We start from the raw sequence: 25,475 nt of genomic DNA on the forward strand, positions 1-25,475 counted from the left end.
GGGGAGGGGTCTGGGCGCGCGGCTGGCGGCGGCCGCTGCGTGTGGGAGGGCGGGCGCGCGGCTCTGTTTTTAGTAGTACCGCACAGCGCGCGGCGAGAGTGCGCGCGCGGGGCGCGGGGCTGAGGCGAGCGGCGCCGCGGCGGGGAGCCGGGCTGGCCATGGCTGTCTCCGCGCCGCCCGTCATCGCCGCAACTTCCAGCGGCGGCGCGGGGGGCTCGGCGGGCTTGTTCCGGGCGGACCCGCTGTACTCCAGCCCCGCGGAGTCCCCGCGCCTCACCAACAGCCTCGTCAACAGTTTCCTCTCCGCCGGCAGCGGCGGGGCCGGCGCGGGCGGCGGCGGCGGCGGCAACGAGTGTAAGATGGTCGACCTGCACGGGGTGAAGGTAGCCTCGTTCCTCGTGGAGGGGCAGGAGCTGATCTGCCTGCCGCAGGTCTTTGATCTCTTCCTCAAGCACCTGGTGGGAGGGCTGCACACGGTCTACACCAAGCTGAAGCGGCTGGATATATCGCCCGTGGTGTGCACGGTGGAGCAGGTCCGCATCCTGCGGGGGCTGGGGGCCATCCAGCCCGGCGTCAACCGCTGCAAACTCATCACCAGGAAGGACTTCGAAACTTTGTACAACGACTGCACCAACGCGAGGTGAGCCGCGAAACTTCGCTCTTCCTCCGCGCCGGCCGCCCGGGGCCGTGCCGGGGGGCGGGGGGGGGCCGCCGCGTCCCGTCTGTCGGTGTCCCCCCGCTCTCCCCGCGGTGGGGGGAGGGGGCGCCCCTCGGGGCGGCGGGCCGGGCCGGGGAGCGGGAGGCGGGCAGCCGGGCCGGGGAACGTGCCGGACTCCCCCCAGCCCCGGGGTGGCCGGGGCCGCCGGGCAGCGGAGCGGGGCCGCACGCCGCGCTCGGACTTGTCCCCCGGCGAGGAAACCGTGCAGCTCCGCACGCCCCGGGGGCGCCGCAGAAGTTTCCTCCCTGGTCTTCCGCGGACGCTGCCGGCTCTCCTCAGGGCGGCCGGGGGCCGGGCGCGGGGGGCCGGCGCCGCTCGGGCCAACTGTTGCCGGGGCCGTGCCGGTGCGTGCCCGTGGCGCTGCCCCCAGCACCGGGGCGGCCGCAGCCCCTGCCCCGCCGGTCGGCCCGCCCGGAGCGGGGTGTGCGCCCGGGGGTCCCCGCTGGGCCCGTACTGGGGTCACAGTCCCGGGCCGCGACATCGCAGCCGCTGCCTTTGGAGATCGTAACGATCGCGTGAAGGCGGGCGCTCCCCCGGGGTTCGCGGGAGCGGAGTGTGAGGGGTGGGGGCACCGTCGGGCGCAGCGCCGCCCCGCACCTCGCCCCGCACCCCGCCCCGCACCCCGGCCGTGCTCCTGCCCCTGCCCGGCGGAAAACTTGAGCGCAGCCGTGGTTCGGCAGCGCTTGCGGTGCGGGTCTGGCGTGCAGCCCGCAAGTGTGCTGTAACTTTGTTTTTTGCGTCGCGAGGTCTGACTGCTTAGCCTGGACATGTTGGGTGGGTTGGTTTGGGTTTTTTTGGTTTTGTTTTTGTTACTGTTTTTAAATAACACCTTCAGTACGTGCTAATCTGGGGCCTGATCCTGTCCTCGCTGCGGTGAGCCCAAGCAGAGCTGACGGCCACTCGCCCATGGCGGTGTGTGTTTTGTTTCAGATCACTTTATGTTACAGGTGACACTTTAGAGAAGATGCTTGCGCTCGGTTCCTAGGTCTGTTCATTTGAAGTAGGTGATGCCTCTCTGCTCGAGTTGCATTTCTGTAACGCCTTCTCCTGCTGCATGTTTATCTGGCTGCCGTGCACCTCTGTGACATCACGGTGCTGCCTTGTTAAAGTGATGGCCTTATGAGTAAGGTCTGAGACTAAAGTATTTGAATAAAATTAATGTAAGGTTACTAAGGGACACATTAAGCATGCAAGTGCTTCTCTGAAATGTTTCTGAACTGGACTAGCGTGAAAGTTGACCGTTGAAGAAGTAGTCAGTTTCATTCCTGTGACCGTGCCAAAGTTTCTCCTTAGGGGAATACAGGATCTGATTTAATGATCCAGCCTTTAGGTGCAACCTCATGATTTCTGCTCTCTTACAACCAATGATTTAAGATCCAGAAATGCTGAAGTGTTAAGTGGTTAAAACTTCTATTTCATGACGTCCTGTCCGTGTCCGTCCGTCCCCCTCCCCCCCCCCCCCCCCCCCCCGCCCCGCATTTGACAAAGAGTTACGGCCCTGATAGGATAAGAGAGTAAGTAATGAAGGGAGGCCACAGGAGCTACGAGTGAGGAGCCCAGTGATGCTCTGAGAGGGTCTGAAGGGAGCAGTCAGTGGAACGAAGACCTTGTCAGAGGCTGAAGATACGGCGAGAGCACTGTTGAGGGGGGATCTAATAGGGCAGAAACATGTCTGAATGGAGTCAAAGCTCTCGACTGAGAACGTGCATTCAACACGTGTGTAATCACAAACTCTCCCTGCCTGGTTATGAAAACATTGTGTATTTTTACCTGTTCAGGAATAGCAGATCCCTTTACATTTACTAAAATATTTCTCATTTACTGAAATACTGCTCAACCGTTGCGTCTGTCTCTTGAAAATGTCACTGGTTCAAATAACGGACCGATATCAGTGTATTTTGCATTCACGGTTTCAGGTGTAACGTGTGATAAGTGTTATCAGCACATATGAAACTTTTCTCAAGTACTGTAACTTAACAATGTTAATTGTATCCCATCATGCTAATTGAATGCTTATTTTTTTTACATTTTATTTACAGGTTATTTTTTTCCCTTGAACAACCCATACTTAATGGGAGAATATGTTGGGTAAAAATAGCTGAATACATGAGTGATCTAGGTTTTGTTTGCTGTGAAGTGACCTGGGAACCACTGCAGTGCATGGTACCAAACAAATAAAACATGGCATAACTATTACAGCTATACATGTGGTATTGAGGTTCTGTACCTGGGATGGAACGTCTTGAAAAAATGTGGTCTTTTAGAAGCAAAGCCTTCGATGTGTATTGTTCCACCGCATGGCTCGAGTATTACTTTCAACTCGGAATATCATGCGTTGCTCTTGCAATATATACATACATACATATCTGTGTAATTTATTTATTTATAGAGATTTAGGTATATATTTGAATACTATAGAAATACTGCGTTAAACTCGAGAGCTGCCAGAAAAAAGCAGTAAGAAATGCTGGCTATCATTGTTCTCAGTGCTAGCTGACTTCTGAAAGTCAACATCTCATATGTTATTGTACACTTGTAATTATTTTTTTAATTGCAATGTGAACCATCTAGATCTGAAATAAAGAGAAATTCTGCTTAATTCTTTGCATTTTTTTTTAGCTGGGCTTGTCTACAGAGCGCATAAGAGCTGCAGAGATATACCTGTAAGCGAAAGTTGGGTTTTTTGTATGTTTATGATGTGTGTATGTTACACTAGTCACCTGTATCTGGCATCTTTGACCTTTGCATTTTTTAAAGGAGCACACATAATTTTCACTTATGTGTAAACCAAATGTTCCTAACTTTGGTTGTCGTTAGCCATTATCATGTAATCTAATTTGGAAGCAAGGTTTGTAAAAGGAAACTAACAGTTTGTTTCATTACAGGTAGCATCTTCAAGTGAATATGAGTACAACATATTTACAGAATTTGGTTAATGATTTGCAATACCTTAGATTATTAATTATGGACGCGTGTTTAATTTTAGTAGTGAAGCATAACGTTTACTTAAAGTGTAAAACTATAATGAGGTTTTACTGAAAGATGAAACTTAAAGCTGTAGTGAGAACATTCTTGTGATACATCACTTCTTAAAATTGGATTTATATGAGTATGATTATAACCTGTTCTGCAGGGTTTCTGTATTTGATGGGTGCTGCTGGTTACTGAAAAAGCATAGTATTGGTCTGGATTATTCAGTAAATAGTAAGAATATTTCCCAGAAAACATTTTTTTCAGTACATGGCTTATTTTTTGTGCTTTAAAGTATCAAACTAAGCTAATATTTTTGTATTACACTGGCTATTCACAAACAGTGAAAGGCTTTGGAAAGGAATTTAACCAGTAAACGCAGACATTTTATTTTATGAGATAATGAGGGTCTAGTCATGTTGTCTATTAAAAGCTATCCTATAGTCAGCAATACTCTGTCTTTTATTAGGAGAACGATGTCAAGATTATAATTAAAGCAATCCAGTCATGTAGCTCTGCACAGAGCTTCCTTGTGTATTGATTTTAAATGTGGACATCTGATTATATAAACTTTGACAAAGTAAATATTAAGTATGTGTTCAGACTTGGCAAACTTGTGAATTTTTGAAGTGCTAGCATGTTTAATTACTCCCCCCCCCCTCCCCCCCAAAAAAAATAAAACCCCAGTTTCTCAGTTTCCTTTTCTTTGGAGAGGAGACTCACTTAAAACGTTCTTGAGAGAGATCATAAACACCGTGGATTCTGCTAGAGATGCAGAAAAGAATTTTTCCACTCTCAGAGCAGATTAATTATACTTTTGGAAAAATCCCTTTCTTTTTGGACATCTTGAAATCTGTGCTTGTACAAAACTACTAAAATACTTGAATATTTTCATCAGATGCATATGTAATCTGGAGAACCCTTGATTAAAATTCCCTTCTTTTTTCATAGCAATAGAGCTCCCCATTTGAAGTGTAACATGCTTTTCCTCCAAAATGGAGTATTTGTATGTTTCCTGCATGTGTATATGCATAATACATATGTAATTTTCTACTGAGACTTCTACAACTGAAAAATACTCTGTTTTTGTAGCAAAGACAAAAAAGCTAAACAATTAGGTATTAATGATATTCTTGTTGCATATTCAAAAGGTCTTTGCAAGCATTTCTTCTCCTTTTTTTCTTTTCACCATTTCAACCTGCAGAACTCTTCACTGTCACTTCAAATCACACAATTCTACAAAGATAAAACAACATTTAAACTCATTTGCTTTGGGAGGGAAATTGAGCATTTGCACCCAATAAGCCTGATTGTGGAACTGCATGCAAATTGTGTTTTGATTTATCTCTTTTGCACTTTTTTCCATTTGAATTGATCTTGCATTAATTTTGCCAAGCGGCTCTGTGAGGCTGCAGATGTTGCCCTGTGTTTAATAAATCAATGAGACAGATCTGAATGAATCACTTCAGATGGATTCTCTGCTCGGTTTGATGTCTAGATGTTATTCTTAGCTTGTTATCATGACAGATGCATTAATGTTCCCATACACTGCCAGCAATGTCAAAGAGATTGAAGCTTTTAAAGTGGCGGTATCCCCTTTTCCCCTTTCTGTTGGAATAACTAAATTGCCTTTAGGAGTAGGTTGAAGTACAAATTTAATCATGGCATCCTTGTGGGGAAGATGCTAAACTTCTAATCATATTATAACACAAAGCCAGGCAAATACAGTTTCATACAGAATGATTAATTATTCCAAAAGACTGGAGATCAATATTAAAATCTAAACATAGGATAGCTCCTTAATAGAGTAACCACTTTCTCAGCATTAATATTTCATTGTAGTAGGAATGATCCGAATAAATAATATAGCAGTAGAACATGTTAAAAGTGTTGCTATAAATAGAATATCATTGTATCCAAATTGATTACAGGCTGAAGTAAGGCTTTCTCTTTTCTTTTATTTTTTGTAAAAAAAAATAAAAAAATAATAGTTTTCTTTTTAAGTTAAATACATCTGGATTCAACATCTGTTAGGTTTAAAATACAATACTTGGTTTTTATGTTTCTGTTACTACTTACCATTTAGTACTAGATATGTTAGAAAAGTTGTCGATCACCATCAATTTCTGATCTGTATAGTCTGGTATACATTATCTTGGAGCAGAACCTGTGGAACGCAAATCATAAAAGAGACTGGAATGTGTCTGTGTGGAACAGTTCTAAATTCTGGAAAAGATTTCACAAAGTGTGAAGTACTCTGCCATGAATAATGAAGATCTATTTCCCATGTAGGCTACGCACAATTTTTAGTGGCTTTTATTCCTTAGCATTTATTAAACCACTTGTAATCTTCCTTGTTTTTCTTCAGAAGATGAAATAGTATTCTGTGAATTGCTTCAGTCATTTTGTTAAACCTAATCTCTTTCTCTTTATGACACCTTATTGTAATGTTAAAAATTGTCGTGAATATTCCTTTTCCTTATCGCTCCCCCAAACAGAAGAACTTTGACTTTTTGTCATTAAGGCTTCTGAGAATAAATTGGAGAAACTGGCTGTAACAGATCTAGATTTATGTTGGCATTCTTGGTATTCTTGCTCCAGTAGTTCCAATTTGATAAGGGAAACAATATATGTAATAGAAATTCACAGTTTATTCAAATGAGTTTAAGCTTTAGCATTGTTACATTTGCCTTTCTTTCACCAATATATCAATGTGTGGCAACAGCATTATACTTAGAAAAGCTCCAGAAGTGACGAGCTCTGTAGATGGGATGTAGTTCTCACACTGGGGCTATAGCTGGGCACGCAGCCTCTGTGTGTGTGTGCGCTTTTGTTTCAAAGGCAGGTGAATATCCCCTTCGGTAGAAATGAGGAACATGGCGAAAATCACCGAATTAGAACATAGTGTTACATTGTGTGGCAGTGACATTAGAGTGAGAAATAGTATCTACCTTCCTTGGTATTTGCAGAAAGTATTTAAAATGAGCATTCTGAGTTGTTTTGCAGATTTCTATCTTGTTTATTTCATCACTTACAGGCTGGAGTTGGTGTTGTGTAAGAGCTGTTTTTCAGCGTCAATATTAAAAAGGTGTTCAACACTGGGCTGTGAAGTCCCTGTTTTGACTTTGCTGAGGTGAACCTTTCATGTCAGTGGAAGTTTGCCAGAACAAGGGCAAAGAATGTATGTTTCTAGGATCTGAGACCTTCTCATCATAGGTGGGACATGTTTACTTAAAACTCGCGTTTGGAAGAATTATGTTCCTCCATACGTTTTTGGGTCTAATCTTGTTCTTGCTGAATGTAGGATCTTTAAACTTTTCTGTGCCTGTTCCAGAAATGATAATTTTGGATCTTCTGAAGTTAGGAACAAAATTATCCAAATACGTAGTTTAAAATGCCTAGAAAGTTCCCATCTAGTTTCTTTTATAAATTTTTGTGTGATTGTCAGTGTAGTAAAACCCTGTAGGTGTATGTAAATGCAACACTTTGTAATGATTATTTACATAAACAATACTAATAACTTACACCAAAGCAGCATGTCACAGACGGCAATAACTCTGAAGTATCCTCATTATGTTTGGTTTTGCTAAGGCAAGATTTTTATATGTTATAATTAAGCATGCATTACCAAGCACAAGTACACTAGTTAGTAATGATTCTTAGTAATTTAGATTTATCCTGCTAGATATTAGAACTGTCCCTTGGGGCTACACGATTTTGATCTTTGTTCCCTCTTGGCCAAGCATGGTTATCCGAAGTGACTTGGTAATGGGGTTTCCCTTCACCCCTCATTCTACAACCTGTAAGAAACACCGATACCTATTAACTGATGCACTTTGATACCTGCCCCAGCAGTTGCCAATATCTGAATCCTGTAAAACACGAATTTATTTGCTTTCTTTTTGGTAGCACAGCTATGTTGTTGTGTTGTGTGTGTGTATAAAATTTATTGTCGCTAGCAAACATGAGGAGATTATATTTCCTTGTCAGTACATCTTGACCTGCTAAGCCCATTTTGCTCATTAAAATATATTGTGTCAGAGCCTTTCCTGACTCAGTTACAAATACCACTTCCCCAAAAAGTAAGAACCTGAACAAATGAATAGTGCTTGCTTTATTACTGTACAGTGGCTTAAAGTTTCATGTTTAGCAGTGTATATTGTTGTGTATATGTTAAGGTATAAAATGTTTGATTGCATTTGTGTCTGATCTTATCAAGTTTCTGGAAATTGATATCTGGTAACAGCATTTAACCTACATCTAGTCTATCTGCTGTCTATGTGATGGGCTAAAAAGAAAAAGTAGTATTGATCTGTCGCCGAATTAAAGTTTGAAATCGGCAACAGCATGAGCACAAAAGGTTTTTTTATGACTTCTCAGCTTGCCATTGATCTACCAGTTTTATTGCATTCATTATTTATTAAAAGAATTTGCAAGCTAAACATAACTTAAGCTAGTTTGCACACAGGGACTGCACTTAGGAAATTGAATGGAAATTGCATTAGAGATGAACATCTGTGCTATTTTTCCACTCATGTGTTTATGGGTTTGTATAAAAGGTGTATTGGATTAACAGTTATAACCATTATAGCTTGCAGCAATATGTTAGAACCCTAAGCATTTAGTAGTTATTTAGGAGGGAGACTCTTTTTACTTATACTAAAAAGTATGGTAATGCCATCACAAACAGTTCTTTTGTTGGATTATTCTTTATTAATGGGATATTTACTAGTAATGTGTAAAACTTGAGGTATCTAGCTGTATTATGCATGTGTTCTATTATCTATGCTACATAAAGCTCCATTAATACTGTGATTAATTGAAGGTTTCTAGTGACAGTATTAGTTAAGGATTTGGCACAGACACTGAAGTATTGAAATGAAATGTATTTTATAATACACGATAGGAATGTAAGTATTGAAAAGATCCTTAGCACATGTTCCTCCAGATTTTTGATAGCAATTCAACTGTCTCTGTCCTTGAGTTAGATAGTTCTCTGTCCTTCTTGAGTTAGATAGTTTCTGTGATGTGTCAGTGAATCAGGTGAAAATTTTAAATATTTTGGTATCTTTTTCCACTTCAGTTAACAAGTTCAGTTGCCCTCACCACTAGCTGTAGTTGTGTGTGACACACATAGTGTAGGGTAAACCTGAAATTTTGAGGTCATCTCCTGTATTGATTTTAGATTTTTTAAATTGTAATTTATTTTAGTGCACTCCTCCTATAAAATAAATTATTTTGCTTGAATACCTGATGGCTAAATAGGGAAAAAGAAAGGAAAAATTACTTTGGGGGTTTTGGGTGAAAAGTATATTTTTAGAAGCAAGATGTTACCTATTTTATTTGGTCTAAAAGTATGTACAGTCTAGTCTGTTTATGACTAGAATGTACTGAAGTATGTAAAGTTCTGCATCATCAGTGCACTTTCAGTTATTCTATTCAAGACTCAACCTGATACATCTTGCCAGCTTGTAAGGCTGTTAAGGGTTTCCTGTGCTAAGAAGCAGAAATGTTCCTCATGCCAGAAGGTTGTGCTTACTCCCTTGGATGCCACTTCTACTTTTTTTGAAAACTTTTTTTTTTTTTTTTTAAATTAATGGTCTCGGTAGAATGAACCCATTGACTCCTAATAGTATTTGAATAGAGGTAGGTCTGATTTTTAGTAGAAAGAATCTCAATACTATTTTTCCATATAATTTTTCACTCACTTTTACATCTTCCTCACTGTTGTTCCCAGCCATTGGCTCCTGTGATCATAGTTTCTTTTCAGCTACCCTGTAAATAGAAGTTAGATACGATATGGGATTTATGTAATCGATACATACGCACACATGCTGATTGATGTAATATACGTGCATATCTAGTGCATTTTAAGTTAAATTTTGCTATTATTCCAAAACCTCTCTCCCAAACCATGGAAATCAACTTCGATTTTTGGAGAATTTTGTATACATAAAGCGAGAGGCTTTGGACTAATCCAGAAATTTAGTTTAAATTGCATTTGCTATCAATATGAACTAAATTTCCTAAATGAGCTTACATGGCTATATGAGCTATCTTGCTGCCCTTACTTAAAAAGGCTTGATTTTTTATTGTTATTTTCTTAATACTTGTCATAGCCATGTAAGTGAGTAACATTCTGAGCATGTAATTTTATTTCTGTCTGGTCTGTGGCAAGAGAACTTCTAGCTTGGGATGCCATTGTGGTACTTTCAACCAACACAACTCGAGTCATTTTCCTCTCCTGTTTCCAAACCTGTATGGGCAGTCGAATTAGATCACTTTATTTAAAAAGTTTATCAACGTTATTTCACACTATATGTGTACAGCGTTCCAGATCTAACGTGTTTCTCAGAATCCCAGAACTGCTGAGGTTGGCAGGGTCCTCTTGAGATCATCTAGTCCAACTCCTCTGTTCAAGCAGGTCAGCCTAGAGCTGAGTGTCCAAAGCTGCGTCCAGTTGGATTGTGAGTATTTCCAAGTACGGAGTCTCTCAGCCTCCCTGAGCCACCACTTTACAGAATAGAAATAACTGTGCTGAGGAAGAGAGATTTTATTAGCATTTATTGGGATGATTGGATTATGTGGGAGATGTTGAAGGTACGAGTGGATGTCATGGCTGCCCACTGACACGGCCACTGCCCCACCACCGAGTCACTCAAGCAAACCCGTACAGACGGATACTCTGCTGCTGTGTTTGTCTTTACCCGAGCAGAGTGTGAGTTGTAACCCACTGAGCTGGCCGTGTCATATTCAGATTTTGCTTTCTCTGTCTCACAAATGTTTCCTGAAATCCTATATGGGTGTGCTGATGGGGCGACCTGTGTTATTCCTTACTGCTATCTGAAAAGGAATATTTGTATGTTTGTAATTTAAATAAAAAGAAAAAAAGTGTCTGTAAGAAAGCTCTTAGCAGAGCCGTTGAGCCAGTAGGGGGATTTAGTTACCTGTATGTTACAGTAATTTAAGAGTTGCTAATTAAGGAAGGTCAAGCTAGTTTAAAGAAAAAATATTTTGAGCTTCATTTAGAACTTCTAATGAGTATATTTGAAATACTACACAGTATGCTTTTTCATACGCATGTAATGGTTGTTTTTGCCTAGTAGAAGTTTTATGTGATACCTAATAGACTGCTTTTATAACAGTTAATCAGAAAGTGTCCTGTGTCGGTGAAACGTTATCCCTGTTGTTTTTTGTGGAGTTGATGAAGGCAGCTTGCTTCTGTGCTGCCGGCCTCTGGAGCTGCCTTGTCTTGTCCTCAAACTGTTAAATGTTGTGTGCTGAAGGAGAGTCTTCTAAAAATCTTCTGAAAAGATCTGAGATAATGCTGAAAAATAGAAGTAGGAAAAAAGTCTTTCCAATGAGACTTAATATGGTGTTTAAAAAAAACAAACACACCCAAACCGAAACAAAACAGCAGCTCAGCCCTCCCCACCCCCAACAACAAAAAACCCCAAACAACAAGGTAGTAAAATGCTGGTGGTTAGAAAACAGAATATGGATACTGAAATGGGACCGGTGGTAATGATCTCACTGTTGTTTTGTCGCTGTTGCATGAGCTTGTTACTGAAATAGGTATTTGTAGGTCTGTGGAGTGTTTTGTAGGCTTGTAAGGCTTTATTTGGTGTTTTTTATAGGGCAGTTTATGTATCTGATAGGTGTCATCTTAAAATACTTTGAGTTGAGCATCTCATAATTAAGAGATCATTTTTACCTGCTCCATGGTAGTTCTGACTGCTTTGGAGAGAATGAAATAAGAAAGTGATGTGTCGGTGCACTTTGTGCTTTTGTTATGAGACTTGCTATGAGTATTCCATATGTACTTCTGCTCCCCTGCTGCATTGCACATGTATGTGGCACAGCAGCGTGCTGCGCGCCAGCTCTGGCTGTACCTGTGTGGAAGGGGTGATGCACCGTGCTCAGTGTCGCAGCCACAAAAGTGCTTCTTTTGGAAGGAGCCCTCAGAAGAGATTTGGCTGGAATGGTTACTACAACATGCTGCAAGCCTTGCTCTCCCATAGTCAGAAGTGCTTAGGAAGCTTAATTGATCCTGCTGTTGTACACTAGAACTAAGATTTCTTGTCTTGGGTCAGAACCATAATCACTGTCGCTTCTTTCTACTCAGTTTTTATAAATTGCCTTACTTGTTGCACAACTGATCTTTGGTTCAAACAAATCTGTCTATTCCTGCTGGAACCCCAGGAAGTTTCTGTCTTGCAGTTTCATAAAATACTTCCTCTTGCATGTTAAGCTAGAGGGCTTTTTGATCATTCACTTATCTTGCCTTTTTAAAATATATTTTCTTCAAAATCTTACTCTCCCCCTGGCCCCAACCAGCAGTCCTCTAATAAACTGTTTGTTCCACCTTCTCAGTTGTTAATCCTTAAAAGTTTACAATTTTAGGTTTTATTGTTACTGACTGAAAAAATTAACCCTTTTATATACTGGGAGAAGGTATTAATGTCAATGTGGAAACAAAACCCCCCACATTTGTGATATATTTATTGTAGACATCTCTACTGAATAATGTAGTGACTGTTGCAGAGTGTCTCAGAGTATGGCAATAGGCTGTTAAATATGTTTTTCAGAATTCTTGTTCTCTGAATTAAGATAAGACAAGTGGCTGAGTTCTTAATGCTGGTGTATTCTGATCCAGATAGAAACTCCTTATAAGAAGTTTTTTTATCCATTCATGTGAAATTTATGATAGTATAAGCTCTGGATTTTTGTTTTTTTTTCCCAGACTTAGCTTAACAGAATCTTAAACGCTTGGCAGGGCTGAGCATCTCTGCTGCTAAGTCTGGCATGTCAGCCAGCTACGTTAGGGATTTCCTCTACCAGGACTGCATTTGATTTAAATGGTGTGTTTTATCAGATTCCAAATTATTTTGGTTTGGTTTGGTGTGTGTGGGTTTTTGGGTTTTTTTGGTAGTTAGATAGGTCTTGTTGCATTGATTGGTTTCTCTTAACCTACAGCAAGTTGGTCTGTTTCTGTGTACTTTTCTGATGTTTGTCAGCCAAACAAAAGTGAGGAAACTTGCTTATCCTGGTTGTCCTGTATGTGCATGTTACTAAAGGTATGTGAATGTTGTCATGCTCCCAGTGCCTCTCAGTTTGCTGAGGTGGGTGGATGGTTTGAGGAGGTGCGGGGATTTGTCTGTGGCTGTTGTGCTGCCAGTGTCAGGTAGTAATAGGTGCTCCACCCATCTGCTTTCTAGGGGGGACGACAGGGAAAGACACAAGAACATCACACACAGCATGTTAAGCTGACCTGATGCTGCTGGCTCATGGTGAAGTTGTGTCTCACAAAGTGTAAACCCTTAATAGAAGCTGGTTATCAATTTGCAGGGAGAAGGAAAGGAGGAACAGGGAGGCTGAGTTGGTAGATGCAGTGTTTGGGATTTCTGAATGTTAAAAGGCTTGGACTGCAGATAGTGTGCTACAGCAATTGTCCTTCAGCACCTGCATGGTCAGTCGGGAAGGGTTGAAGTTGTTATGCATTGTGTGCAATAGGCTGGTATAACCAGAACGTGTTAGGATTGCTGCAAGAGAGCTGGTGACGTGTACGCTGCATGCAGCATACCTTGAATTTACTGCAGAAATCCTTGCTGTGGCCATTCTGTGATTATCTCCACCCTCCCTGTCCTCTGCAGCCACAGAAATTCTCTTTGACACCTTCAGGTACTTGTGGAGGTGTGGCTACACCACCTCATTTTTTGTGTCATCTAGCTTGATCTGTCATTGACGATAACAACATGATAACTAAATACATATAGCATTCCATTGTAGGCAACTGCAGGTTTCATTTGTTGTGTGGAATGGTCACCGAGTTGTCTTTCAAGTATAAAATGTTCCTTAAGATATTCTTGACTGTATTTTGATAAGAAGGTTTAGTAGATCCTCTCGCCTTATAAACATATCTTTTTTTCTTCTTTGTTTTGTTTTGTTTTTTTTTTTTTCCACCTCTGAGCACCTATTTTGGGGAAAGTTGTTTGTTTGGAGGGTTTTTTGATGCTGCTGCTCATTTTTCTGCTTTCTGATTAGAAGTTCTTTTTTGGCATCCTATGAACACAGAGTAGTTTATCTGATGATGTTACGTCATTTCCAAAATAATCCCCTTTGATGTCTAGTGTTACGAGAATTTGAGTGGTAGTAAACAAATCCACAGACAGTAAGTGGGCAAAGAACACTTTTATTTAAGTGTATAGGGTGATTGCTTAGTTCTGTTACTTGACTGTGGGAAAAACTGGAATCTAACTTTTCCCGCTGTTGATTTTTCATAATGCCCTATTCCAAAACACTGGTTTCAGCCGGCCTTTTTTCAGAGCAGATTGTGTTTCTGTTCAGTTCATTGTGTACCTTGGAGTGATGCCGTTGAGGGTCTTAAAACATAGCTGGTCAATGGTGGTCAGAAACTGACCCAACTGAGTCCTGGGATAGAAAGAAAAAGGTCCAGGAGAGTTAACACTGAAGGTACTTTAAGTGTTTCTGACTCAGTTGAAGAATGTGTTAATATTTGGCTGTAAGCTTTCTGTGCAGCACTACATAGGAGACTGAATAAACGTGAAGGCTTTGGATCTCATGGGAAGGAGGAGATTGCTTTGTCCTTTTGACCTCATTGCAGATGAAATTCTGCAATGGAACCGTTACAGAACCAGAGTCTTTCAATTGATTTTGGTGGTTTTGGATCAGGAGCACAGAAAGCAATCAAAACTTAAGTGCATATCCATGAACTGATCTTTAAGTCACTTTGGTCCACACCAGGAAACGTTTTCTGCAAATTCAGAAGTGGAATAATGCAAGAATCCTTTGGAAACAAGTTGTATCCCCTGTATATAGCTAATATCATGTTTGAATAGATTTTAATTACTCTGAAGTCCATGTACTCATATAGACAATAAGCACACAGAAAGTACATAGTGGAACCCCAAAACACTCAGGTAAAGAACTGTGTATTTGAATTCTTGTGATGAAAGGCACTACGCAGGCTAGAAGTAGTAAAGAGTCAATAAATGTGTGCTTGTGTTCCCTGGTAAACTCTTTCCAAGAATAGGGGATTACAGGGGGTTTATGCAAAACTGTATAGAAATTTTCACTTTTCTCATTGTGGAATGTCTTCACCAATGGTGATAAATAGAAGATATTTTTGGTAGAGTGAATACTATGAACTTGTTACTGTGCATATGTTGTATGTTGCTGATATTCAGAAATCCTTTCTTAGTCTCCAGTATATGAAATACTGTTATTATTTTTAATCAAGGAAGCGAAATTTAGTATTTCAAGTAGAGGTGGCTGCATGTGAAGACTAGTGGAGAAAAAATACTATGCACCTTAACTTTTTAAAAAGTAGGAAACTGGTAATTATTATGTACTTAATAAGCATGTACATATTATAAAGTTTACAGGATCATAGGTAGCATCCTGGATATTCAGTCAACTCTTGATTTATCCTTGCAGGTACAATTCAGAAAAGTCTTGATTTTTCATAGCTATTGATTCAAGTTCTTGAACATGTTAAAATCAGTTTGTTCTATGGTAACCGTTCAGTTGAAAATGTATTTCAGGAGAGTATTTGAAACGAGTATCTAAGAAGCTCTACTTCTGTTCAAGGCCTGTTGATTCTGTGTTCCAAAGCAGTAGCAGTCTTGCAAAATGCGAGGGACTGTTCATCACTGGTATTCACTAATGTAAGTAGAAAAACTTTTAACTTTTCTCAGGCTGAGACTGAAAACATGATAAAGGGTAAACCACCAAGTACCTGTATTTATGAATACTGCACAGGTTTAAATCATGGTCAGTGATTAGCACTTTACACACGCACCTGATTTTTCTGGGAAATGCTGTGCGCTTTCTGAAGGGGAATGGCAGTTGGTGGACTATTTATTACTCATTCTGGTTTTGGAGGAAAATTCGGCCTTCTATGTCATTTAGACTTTGTGACATATGTAGCCTCCCAGGGCCTAATGACTTGTCTGCAGATGGGCTGTTATTTATTACAGTCATGTAGAATAAAATTGATTGTCTTCTAAAATTAATTTTTCATTTGCCTCCAGCTCTGCTTTAATAGAGGACACACAGTTGCCTGTTTGCAGAAATACTGTTTAATCACATTAATATCTCAGCCCCCCAGGCCGGTGAAGATAATTGTACAAACGAACAGCAAAATCTGTATCTTTAACTTCTTTTTATGATTAAATTATGCAAATGACTTATCTCCTGCCCTTCCAAGCACTAATCATCTAATTAGGAATGATGTGTTAAAGGGATGGTTTTGAATCAGGAGAAGGGGAGAATGGAGGAAGCAGAAAATGGGACCTGACAATGAAACTGCTGAAGGTACTGTAGCGGTACAAGATAAAGCTGTGTATTTGGTCAAAGAGCAATAATAAAGGCTTGTTGTGCTATTTCTAGTCTTGCTTTAGTGATCTTTTTCGTAACAGTTTAATTCTTCTGTCCAATGTTTGCCCATGATTTTCCATATTAACTTGAAATTAAATGATTAAGGTTCAGGAATTTAGTCACTTACTATGTTTTCTTCCAGTTCTCATAAACAGGATAGCGCAAGTGTGTCTATTTGGCTTCACTAGTAGTGTGGTTTGAAAGACAGAATGCATGTATTGGTAGGTGTATTTTTATAAAAGTACTTGTTCTCATACTTCCTAGGTGTCCTGAGCCTATCAGATACTTCTATTCACGTATCTCAGTCTCTCTTTTTTGAATACTTAACTGTTGGTTAAAACCCCCTGAACCCTTGTCTTCGAATATGAAGTTGCAAGAAGTGCCCAGCTAAACATTGGCCATATTTTTGGTTAAGTCCTGTGCCTACTTTGGGGATTCCTTTGAGATATGAGTGAGACTGCTTAAATTTAGATGTTTAGATGATCATAAATTTATATTGAGCATTTGTATGCAGCAGAATCATGCCTTGATCTCTCCAAGGGCGTACAGTCTTATTTTCTATGTTTTCTATTTTGTAAGTTGATTCTGTGTGTGTGGTGTGGGTTTTTTTATTTTTTTATTTTTTTATTTTTTTTAAGTCATTCCTTCGTCAGATCTTCCTGCTTAAGGTGCTTTCCCACAGTGGGTTCAAACGATTACTGTGTTACTACTGTTGCTAAAGGTACGAAAAACCAACTCCTGTATTGGGCAGTAACACTGAGAGTTTGATAACATGTGACTCGTGTTTTCCCTCTACTCAGTTATTGATGTACTTACTGTATGTGATTAATTATACTAATAAGAATGTTCTAATATTCTAGAGAATAAATGAAGTCCTGAGTATTTCTACATGAGAAAGTATTAATTGCTTTATAAATATATGAAAAAGTATTAATTCATGAGAGTATATGAATTCATAGAATACCGCATACATAACCAGAAGGTCCACATTCCCTAAAAGCAGGTTACAGTCCGATCTTTCAGACAAGATACATCCTGTAATTTTTTCTACAGATCTGGTAAATGCCTTCGCACAGTCAGCTCTTGCCCTTTGGAAGTATATATATGAAGCAGTGGGAAAAGGTTTACTATTTATGACTTGATCAGTTTTGAAAGTTTGAGGGATGTGTTACTTTAAACATATGCCTTATTCATTAAAGGAACCTCAACTTCCCTGCCTGTATGTATGACTTGTGCTTATGTGCTTGTATGCATATACGTACATACACACACAGGTGTTTACTGATATCATCTGCGAAAAGTTTAGTAACTTCCCCAGGAAGGTGGGAAACACTGTTTTAAAAAGGTGGGTACCCCGCATAAATACTGAGAGGCCAAAAGCAATGATGTCAAAATAATCTTTTTGTTAGTGATTAGGTGTGTTTCAAAATGTATGTATGTGTTTTGTTGTTAACAACAACAACAACAAAAAAATCACACAAATTAAATCTGAAAGCAGTGAAGATGATGGTTGTGGTAGATAATCTGGCTTTTTGGTGTTATTTTTGGAAGGTTCAACATAAAGAATGCAAGTTCTAACACTGCTTTCATTTGTGTGACACATACATAAATTGCTTGTGGAATGTGTTCATAAACACTTTGTGGTTGAGGAGGCTGCATCTCTTTCTGTACCTTCCAGCAATATGATTACATTAAATCAGTTCACATCTATCTTCACATGTATTTTCATCATTGTCACCCAAAAATTCTTCACAAAGGGGAAGATGAGAAGACCAGTCCTTTTGGTGCGTTAAATGTTGGGGCTTGCTTAGAATGGCTAATTCTCTGTATGCTGAGATGGATGACAGTCACTAAAAATTCTAGCAGCCTTTCTTAACACAATGCTCCAAAAGTGATGGTTCATCAGATTGTGAAGTCTCTTAAATGTGAGAGATTTTTAGCCAATCTTGACCTATCTGCGTGGTCTCAAAACTGCTTACTGCCCATGCATGGCATATTTAGAAAAGTTGAGACAAATGTGTTTCAATTACTAAATTGGTCTTGTACTTGATGAATGAAAGGATTATACCCAAGTAAAAGGAAGGAAAGTTAATACCTACTTCTTTTTTAATCTTCTTCCTTCTTTTTTCTTTCTTTGTTTCATAATAGTTTGATACATGGAATAATCCACCCTAAACAATATTGATGCTGAAAAATGGGACAGTTGAACTAGGCGTTTCGTTTGCATCAGCGAGGAATATTTTGAGGGAGAGTCTGTTGGATGGCTCTGATTTTCTGTGTCTCATCTTGCGTTATTTCTTGGTTTTGTTTTGTGGCAGTGATTCTGAATGCTAATGAGATGATGGGTGGTCTTACCACAGCAGGTAGTTTTCAGGTGACTGTTTAGGGGGAGAGGGAAGTTGCTAACCTGAATTCGCAAGCCTGTAAAAGCTTTTTGCTTCATATGCTGTTTGTACCTCCTGGAATGTTTACTGCTTTTGAGGAGGTTATTCTTAATCTGTGTGGGATGTACTGTCTTTACCTTTACGAGCGTATGTTCCTCCAAAGGAATGCTGTAATAGAACCACCGATTAAAAGATCTTTCAGTTGTGCTTGGGATTTATGCACTTAAAACACTATTCAATAGCTGCTAATTTCTCTCATGCTAACGGAGTTCCTGCTTGTAACAGTTACACAGATATAATAATCTTTACAGCAGTTAAGATAAAGGCTATTTTAATATTAATCAAGTTTGAGTTACATATTAAATTAAAATAAATTATTACACAAAACACTAAGCCATTATGCAGCTGCAGTAGTATCGTAAAGCAGGGTCCTCTATCAGTGGTAAGGTCTAAGCCAGTTGTGACATTTGGGAGCAATGAGGATTCTTACAGAGGAATAGTCTTGAGTAAGTTGCTGATATGTCTGATAATTTCAAGTTAGTTTAGTCTAGAAATCCAGATGCGTTCCCCTTTGTGGTCTTATTGTGGGTTGTGGTAATTGAATATTTTTGGAGAAACATAATTCTGTCATTGAAAAGAGGTTTTGGCAAATGTTGAGAAATAGTAGAATGTTTAAATATTCATGGCTCCAGACTGTCAGTCTACAGTATGTGATGCACAGTGTCTGGAATCACGGATAATATGGTACAAAGCCATGTTCGTCAGGTTTCCTTAACTTCACAAATATACTGGGACTAATCTGTCTTTACCCATATGGGTGAAGCTCCAGTTTGCTATACTGAAAACTATATGGATTTATGCTTTCTACAGCAGTAGGATGCATGCTTCTTAATCTCTCTTTTCAGAACCTGGTAGTGGATGAGTGTGGAAAGACACACTAAGCATATTGGTGTGATCATATTGATGTATTTTCCATAGCCTGCTGTTTCTTAAAAGCTAAAATATTTGATCTTGGTTTTCCCTGAACTGCTGAACTTCTACTTTCAGTGACTTGGAAATGTTGAAGAGGTCAGCTTTCTTGACTGTGGACCTGTGATTAGCTGTCTGTGTGTCATTGTTGTTAAAGTTGTAATATTGAATGGTTTTCACATTGCAGCTGTATGAAAATGTTGTGGGAAAGGTGGTGTGGTGGGACCCAGTGGGAACACTGGGAGGATGCGTATGTCCCCTTTAAACTGTAGAGGTTGTACATAGGTTACCCTTTGAGTATATATTCTGCTGAATTAATCTCTCTTGGTCATAGTCTGCATATTTTAAGAGTCAGGAGAAATAAGCAGTCGTTAAAATAATTAGTGAAGCATAAGAAGGTAAAGTTGGAATTGCAGCTGTACAGATACAGACACATGGTTTATACCTGTTTAGGAATTGTTCTGGTTCCTGCAGTGCTGTAGGCTTCGGCATTTACAAACTCTTGTTTTCAGCCATGTAAAATGTAAAATAAAAAAAAGCATCAATTGAGAAAACTGTCATCTGATATTTTTGAAGTAGAAACTTTGGCCAGTTTCTAAGTTGGTACGCTCTTAATAATTCTTTGTATGTGCAGAAGATACTTAGTATTATTATTAATATCACAGGAAACTAATATCTAATTTTGGCAGTGGACAGAGTGATTGATTAGGGGGTAGTGAGACCATCTTTATGAAGCATGTGGGTACATGTGTCTTTTATTTAATTGGTTGCTAAGACTTCCAACCCTCTGCTAGTAAATAGGATGAAATAGTAATGGGGCACATCAATTTTGGATCCATTTAAATATAAACAGATTGCCTGAGGGCTCTTTATGTACTTTTATTCAGAAAATACTGGTATTAGACATATCACAACAGGATCTTGTCTCTTTACCTTTGAGATCAGGCTCGCATCCCTGTGTCTATCAACCTGTATAGGCAGCCTGCCTGTAAAATTATGTATTTGAATAATTATCTAGTTAGCAAGGATGTAAATTATCTGTTTTAGTATTTCTTAACATGGAGCAGTCAGAAACAAGTGATAGGAATTATTTGTAAAGTATATAGAACAAACAGAAAAATGGCATGTGACTGTAGATTCAAGGTGCTTTCATCTTGGGTATGGTGTGATTCTGGTCTCCTTCCAGCTGTCTGCCAAAGGACACAGAAAAATAAAAATCATAGAGGGAAAAAGAAGAATGATGAGGATGATATGCAAAGAGCAGCTCCCATATTGCATGAGGAAGGGTGGTGTAAAGCTGTGTGAAATGACAAATGGCGTGGAGAAGGTGAGTAGGGAGTCATTGTTCATTGTTTCTGCTAATGTAAGGAGGACAGGTGAAATAAACAGATGTTAAACCAAACAGAAGCAGGTGGTTCCTCAAACACACTAAACTCCAAACTCTTCACTACAGGATGCTGTGAATGCTCAAATGTGCACGGATTTGACAGGCTAGACAAATTAGTGGAGGAAGATTCTCTGAGAGGCCATGTACAGAGATACTACTGGTCAAAAATTTCCAGTTACTTAGTACAGGGAAGTGTTGATAAATGCATATAAAGTTTGTGTTCTTCTCTACATCTGCGGTCAGCTGCCTTTAGCCAAAGGAGGAGGGAGGGGAGATGCATTTTTGCTTCTTAGAGGAACTGCATGTTCTGGATTTTTTCTCGTTACTAATCGTGAGGTGCTCTTGAAAATTTTGGAGAGGACTTGAGGTTGCAAAGTGAGGTAATTGTGTTGAAATGTAGCAAATCAGAACAAATGCCAGGGAAACAGGAAACTCATCAAATGTGAAATGCGCTGAACACCCACAGAGCATGGGGAATTTCTTTGTGCATATGTGCACATATGTGATAATGATGCTGCCACTCTAGCAGCCACTGACTTTATTTTCAAAGTATTTGAATAGTATCACTTGCTTCAAGGAGACTGGCTATGTGTTAGTGTTTTGCTGATTTGAGGCCTAATTTCATCTGAAAGTCTTTGCAAAACCACCCTGGCTTCCAGACTGAGATGCTTGTCTCTTTGTGAACATTGTAGATACCCAGCAAGTCATCCTCAAAAATGACTGTCCCATTTATGATATAATAGGTGGCAGAATTAAAATTGTCATGGAAGAAAATAAGTTTAAACTAGTCATGTTCACCTGTTTAATTTGTTGGATGATAAGCGTTGTACTGAATGACATGGGTAATCCTTGTTTGCAAGCCTTTGGTTCATAAATAAACAAAGGTGTACGGCTTGCCTAACTAGATGTAGTTGTTAGCTCAGTATCTGGTAGATACCTGTTCTGTAGTGAAATACGTGATGTCAGCTCTCATGAGTTCCTTTAATCCTGCATTTAATTTGCTTTCTCTTGCATTTTTAAGGAACAGCATGGCCCTCTTAGCCAAAGCTGCTAGTTAGCTTTAAGGAGAGACCAAATTTCTGTGAATGACAACAATGTAAATTTTAAGATAAATCAGCTGTGACGTATCTGATATCAGTTGTAGGAATTAGGAATGCAACATTTATTTCACCTGAAAAAAGTAGTAGTAATATCCATCAGAAGAATAGCATGATTGTTGGCATTGGGTTATAAAACTTACTGGTGGGTTTAAGTGTGTGGGTAACTGAGATCTAACTGTCTTTCAAGTGGCGAAATCAACATAATTTGGAAATAAAAGTTTTCTTAGCTATGCCCTTTACTGTGTAGTGGAGAACGTAATAATAGACTTCACTAGTGAAAACTCATTATATAATGAGACATTCTACTTTTGATCTTAAAATAGGTCAGTGTGAGTTCATTTTTTTTGGGGGTGGGGTGGTGAAAATAGAAGTACCACAAGAGTGGTATGGATGGAGAGCCCCTGTGAGGGAGAGGTGAAGCCCTTCAGGTGCCAGTGCTTTGGTAGCCTCGGAGGGTGCAGTTTAACACCCTCAGGTGAGAGAGGTTTGCGCGTTCCCATTCATCTCCTCCTCCTCCTCCTCTGTCTCCTCCTTGCTTCCACTCTTCCCTCCCCTCCTTCATTCAGAAAAATTGACATCAGTAAATGCGATGCTTTCCACCCTTTTTAGGGGTACACACCCTCACCCCCTTCCCCTGCCAAGTTTGTTCTAAAGTTCAACTCTGTCTTACTAACCAGACAGCACCATATGGATCACTCAGGTCAGTAAAAACAAGAAAGCATTCTGACTAGCTTTTTAGGAATCTATTCCTCTGTAAGTAGTAGGTTAAGCTCACAGCATTTAAACATAGCGGAAGATTTCTATTGCTGCATTTGTGTTTGTTAAACAATCAGCTTTGTGCTAGTGATACTCTTCGTTAGACTGCAACAAGGTGGAAAGACTAGCAGGCAGGAGAAAGCATTTGACTTGTGGTCCCAAATGTTAAGGATCCCATTTTGTTTATATTATTTTTTCTAGTATAACCTTAAATTTGCTGCTTTCTAAATGATCTCGGAATAGTTGGGAGGACCTTCTTTGTAAACGTTCCGTTGGGACTGGCATTATGCATGTCCAAGAAACAATTTTTTAGTTTCTTTGATAACTTCAATAAATAGATTTGACTCTTAATTCTGCTACCCTTAATCACATAAGTGATAGTGAGCTACAAGAAGTAATGAGTATTCAGAGTCCAGTGTTTTACAGTGACTACAATAACTTTTCTTCGTGTGTGGATAACTGTTTCAGGACTTTTCGTAGGCAGTGTTTACTTCCGCAGTTTATGGCAGGGGGAATCTAAACACCATCCTTTGAGGCTTTGATGCTCTTGCTGTACATATCCCAGGTTGGTGTTGGGATGATTTGAACACTGGTCCCAAGATCCTTTTTAATTAGAAAAACACTTCAACTCTGCTTCACAATCAAAATGAAACCAGCAATCTGATTAGTAAGAAAAGCTTGAAAATGATAAATGAAATCCCTTCATAAATGAAGGTTGTAGCAAAAGGAAGTAAAGAATTGAGCTGCAGACAGGCATAACTGCTTGACTTGTAAGTGGCAATTTAGTGTTTTGAGCTGGTTTTATAAATACATCAGATTTGTCACAGAACCATAGAGGAGAAAAAAAGGAACTTCTGTATTCTGGAAATACAGTAACGCTGATTAATGTAACAGCGCAAGAGGGTAATAGCAAAAAGCAGGAAGGGGGGTGAGGAGAGGCAAAACCAGTTCATGCTTACTTTAGCAAATGCACCTGACATAATAGAAATTCCCTTGTGATCTAGTGTATGGTACTTGCTTGTGAAGCAGGATGGAATAGAACAACATTTAAGAAATATTAAGGAGAAGGAAGCAGTGATTAGAACAAAAAACTTGTAACTCAAGATTCTTAATCTTGTCTTCTGACTTTTGGAGACTTGGAAGCACCGGCTGGTCAGTAAAGGAGAGCTGGAACATTGGGTGTCCTCGGCTATAAAAACACAAGGCTTCTGCGGTCCTGGAGGCTGGCAGAGAAGGGGATGGGGGTTAGGGATTGTGGTTTCCTCCTCTGCGCTTCTCCTCTGCTTTACATCTGTGTCCTGTGAGGAGAGCGTATTGCGGCTGTGACACGGGCCCAGGTGGTACAGAGAGCTTGGTAAATGGATGCTGGTGGGCATTCAGGGAACAGCTCTGTAAATCTTAAAATCAGTATTTGCCAAGTGGTAAGATGTTATTTAGAAATAAAAGTAGACAGTGATAATTCAGTGAATTTTCAATCTTATCTGAACAGACATGGTTACAGATTTAGCAATGGCAAACTGAATCATTTTTTTGCATTATTAAAAAACCCCCATCATTTAGGCAGATGATGCATGTCTGAATTATAGAAAGTGGAAATGAAAAGAAGTGGTGAATGCTTTAGGTGCTACTGTAGTAAAAAGTTTAAAAGAAAGGAAGCAAAGCTATCTGGGAGTGTCGACAATGTGATTTATTTTTTGTTTTTAACTGCCAACACTGAAAAATTCTCCTTTGACAGGATGATACATTCACCTTCAGTAAATGATTAAAGTTATTAAAAAAAAAAAAAAAGGGTGTGTGTCTAATACCATATATAGTACATACATAATAATCTAGAAAAGTAACTTAGGTCTTCTATGATGCAGTCTTTTGAAACTGGAGTTACTCAGAACTTGGTTTAGACTTCAAAAATAATTTCTTAGCAACAGACTGATTTTTTTAATAGGGCAAGATATGATCTTTAAAAGGAACAGTGTATCTCCATAATGAGTTTTCTCAATGAATTTCAGATAATCTATTTTACTGAAGAGAGTTGGAGAGAATAGGTCATCTTCTTTCTTCAGTGCTGTGGTGGATTTCCTTATGTATTCCTTACAAATTTTATCAGTGAGATTTTTTTTTTTTTTTTTTTAAAAAAAAGTATGGAATATATGTAATGTGCAAGGAATACATTCCAAAACTCCTCTGAGTGGAGCAACTGTCCTAGAAGACTAGTGGGGAGGGTGTACAGGGGGTGTTTAGGTAGCCTGAACAACATTGTATCATTGTGTGTCGTAAGCCCACAGCTTTGGTGAGAAACCTTGTAAGAAGGTGCTGTGCCTGGTAGAAGTAGTGATTTTTGTTTTGTTTGAATCAAGGCAGAATCAGTCTTGCTTGATGGTCTGGAATGTGGCTAATGGAAGTATCTTCTTTAAGATTTGCAGAACTGAAGTGAGTTTGATTATGGTAATCAAAGAATTTTTTAATCTGTAAAAATTCCGAGAAGTGTGGTATGCCTAGACAGAATGGTGTGGCATGGATTGTTGTGTGATAAATTATTATTTATTTTATTTTAAAATATATGCACTATATTTACGCTATGTATGTATAATTCATCATATAAATTAAACAGTTCTTAAAAAGGATGTTCATTAAGCGTAACAAAGTTTTATTTGCATTTCTACTGTTGCAGTAATATCAGGATTTCCCTGAGGTGTTAATCCTCTCTGGGTACTGTATGTTAAACTGCTGAGGTAGTTCATGAATCTCGAATAACAATTTTCAGGTACTTGACAAAAAGCATGAAGATCAGATAA

At 39.6% G+C, this 25,475-nt stretch overlaps 1 protein-coding gene across 5 annotated transcripts in view; it reads left to right on the forward strand.

Moving 5' to 3' along the window:
- Positions 1-158: 158 nt before the first annotated feature.
- DACH2 (dachshund family transcription factor 2) overlaps positions 159-25,475 on the forward strand; it is a gene marked incomplete at its 5' end in the record, with an annotated part of 310,315 nt that continues 284,998 nt past the window's right edge. For all 5 annotated transcript variants that reach the window (XM_080365637.1, XM_080365633.1, XM_080365635.1 and 2 more), the window contains one exon: positions 159-640. In XM_080365637.1, the coding sequence (XP_080221763.1) occupies positions 159-640 (482 nt within the window). The remainder of the gene's footprint in view (positions 641-25,475) is intronic.

The sequence above is a fragment of the Falco punctatus genome (genome assembly GCF_963210335.1).
Source record: "Falco punctatus genome assembly, chromosome: 15".
NCBI classification, from domain to species: Eukaryota; Metazoa; Chordata; class Aves; order Falconiformes; family Falconidae; genus Falco; species Falco punctatus.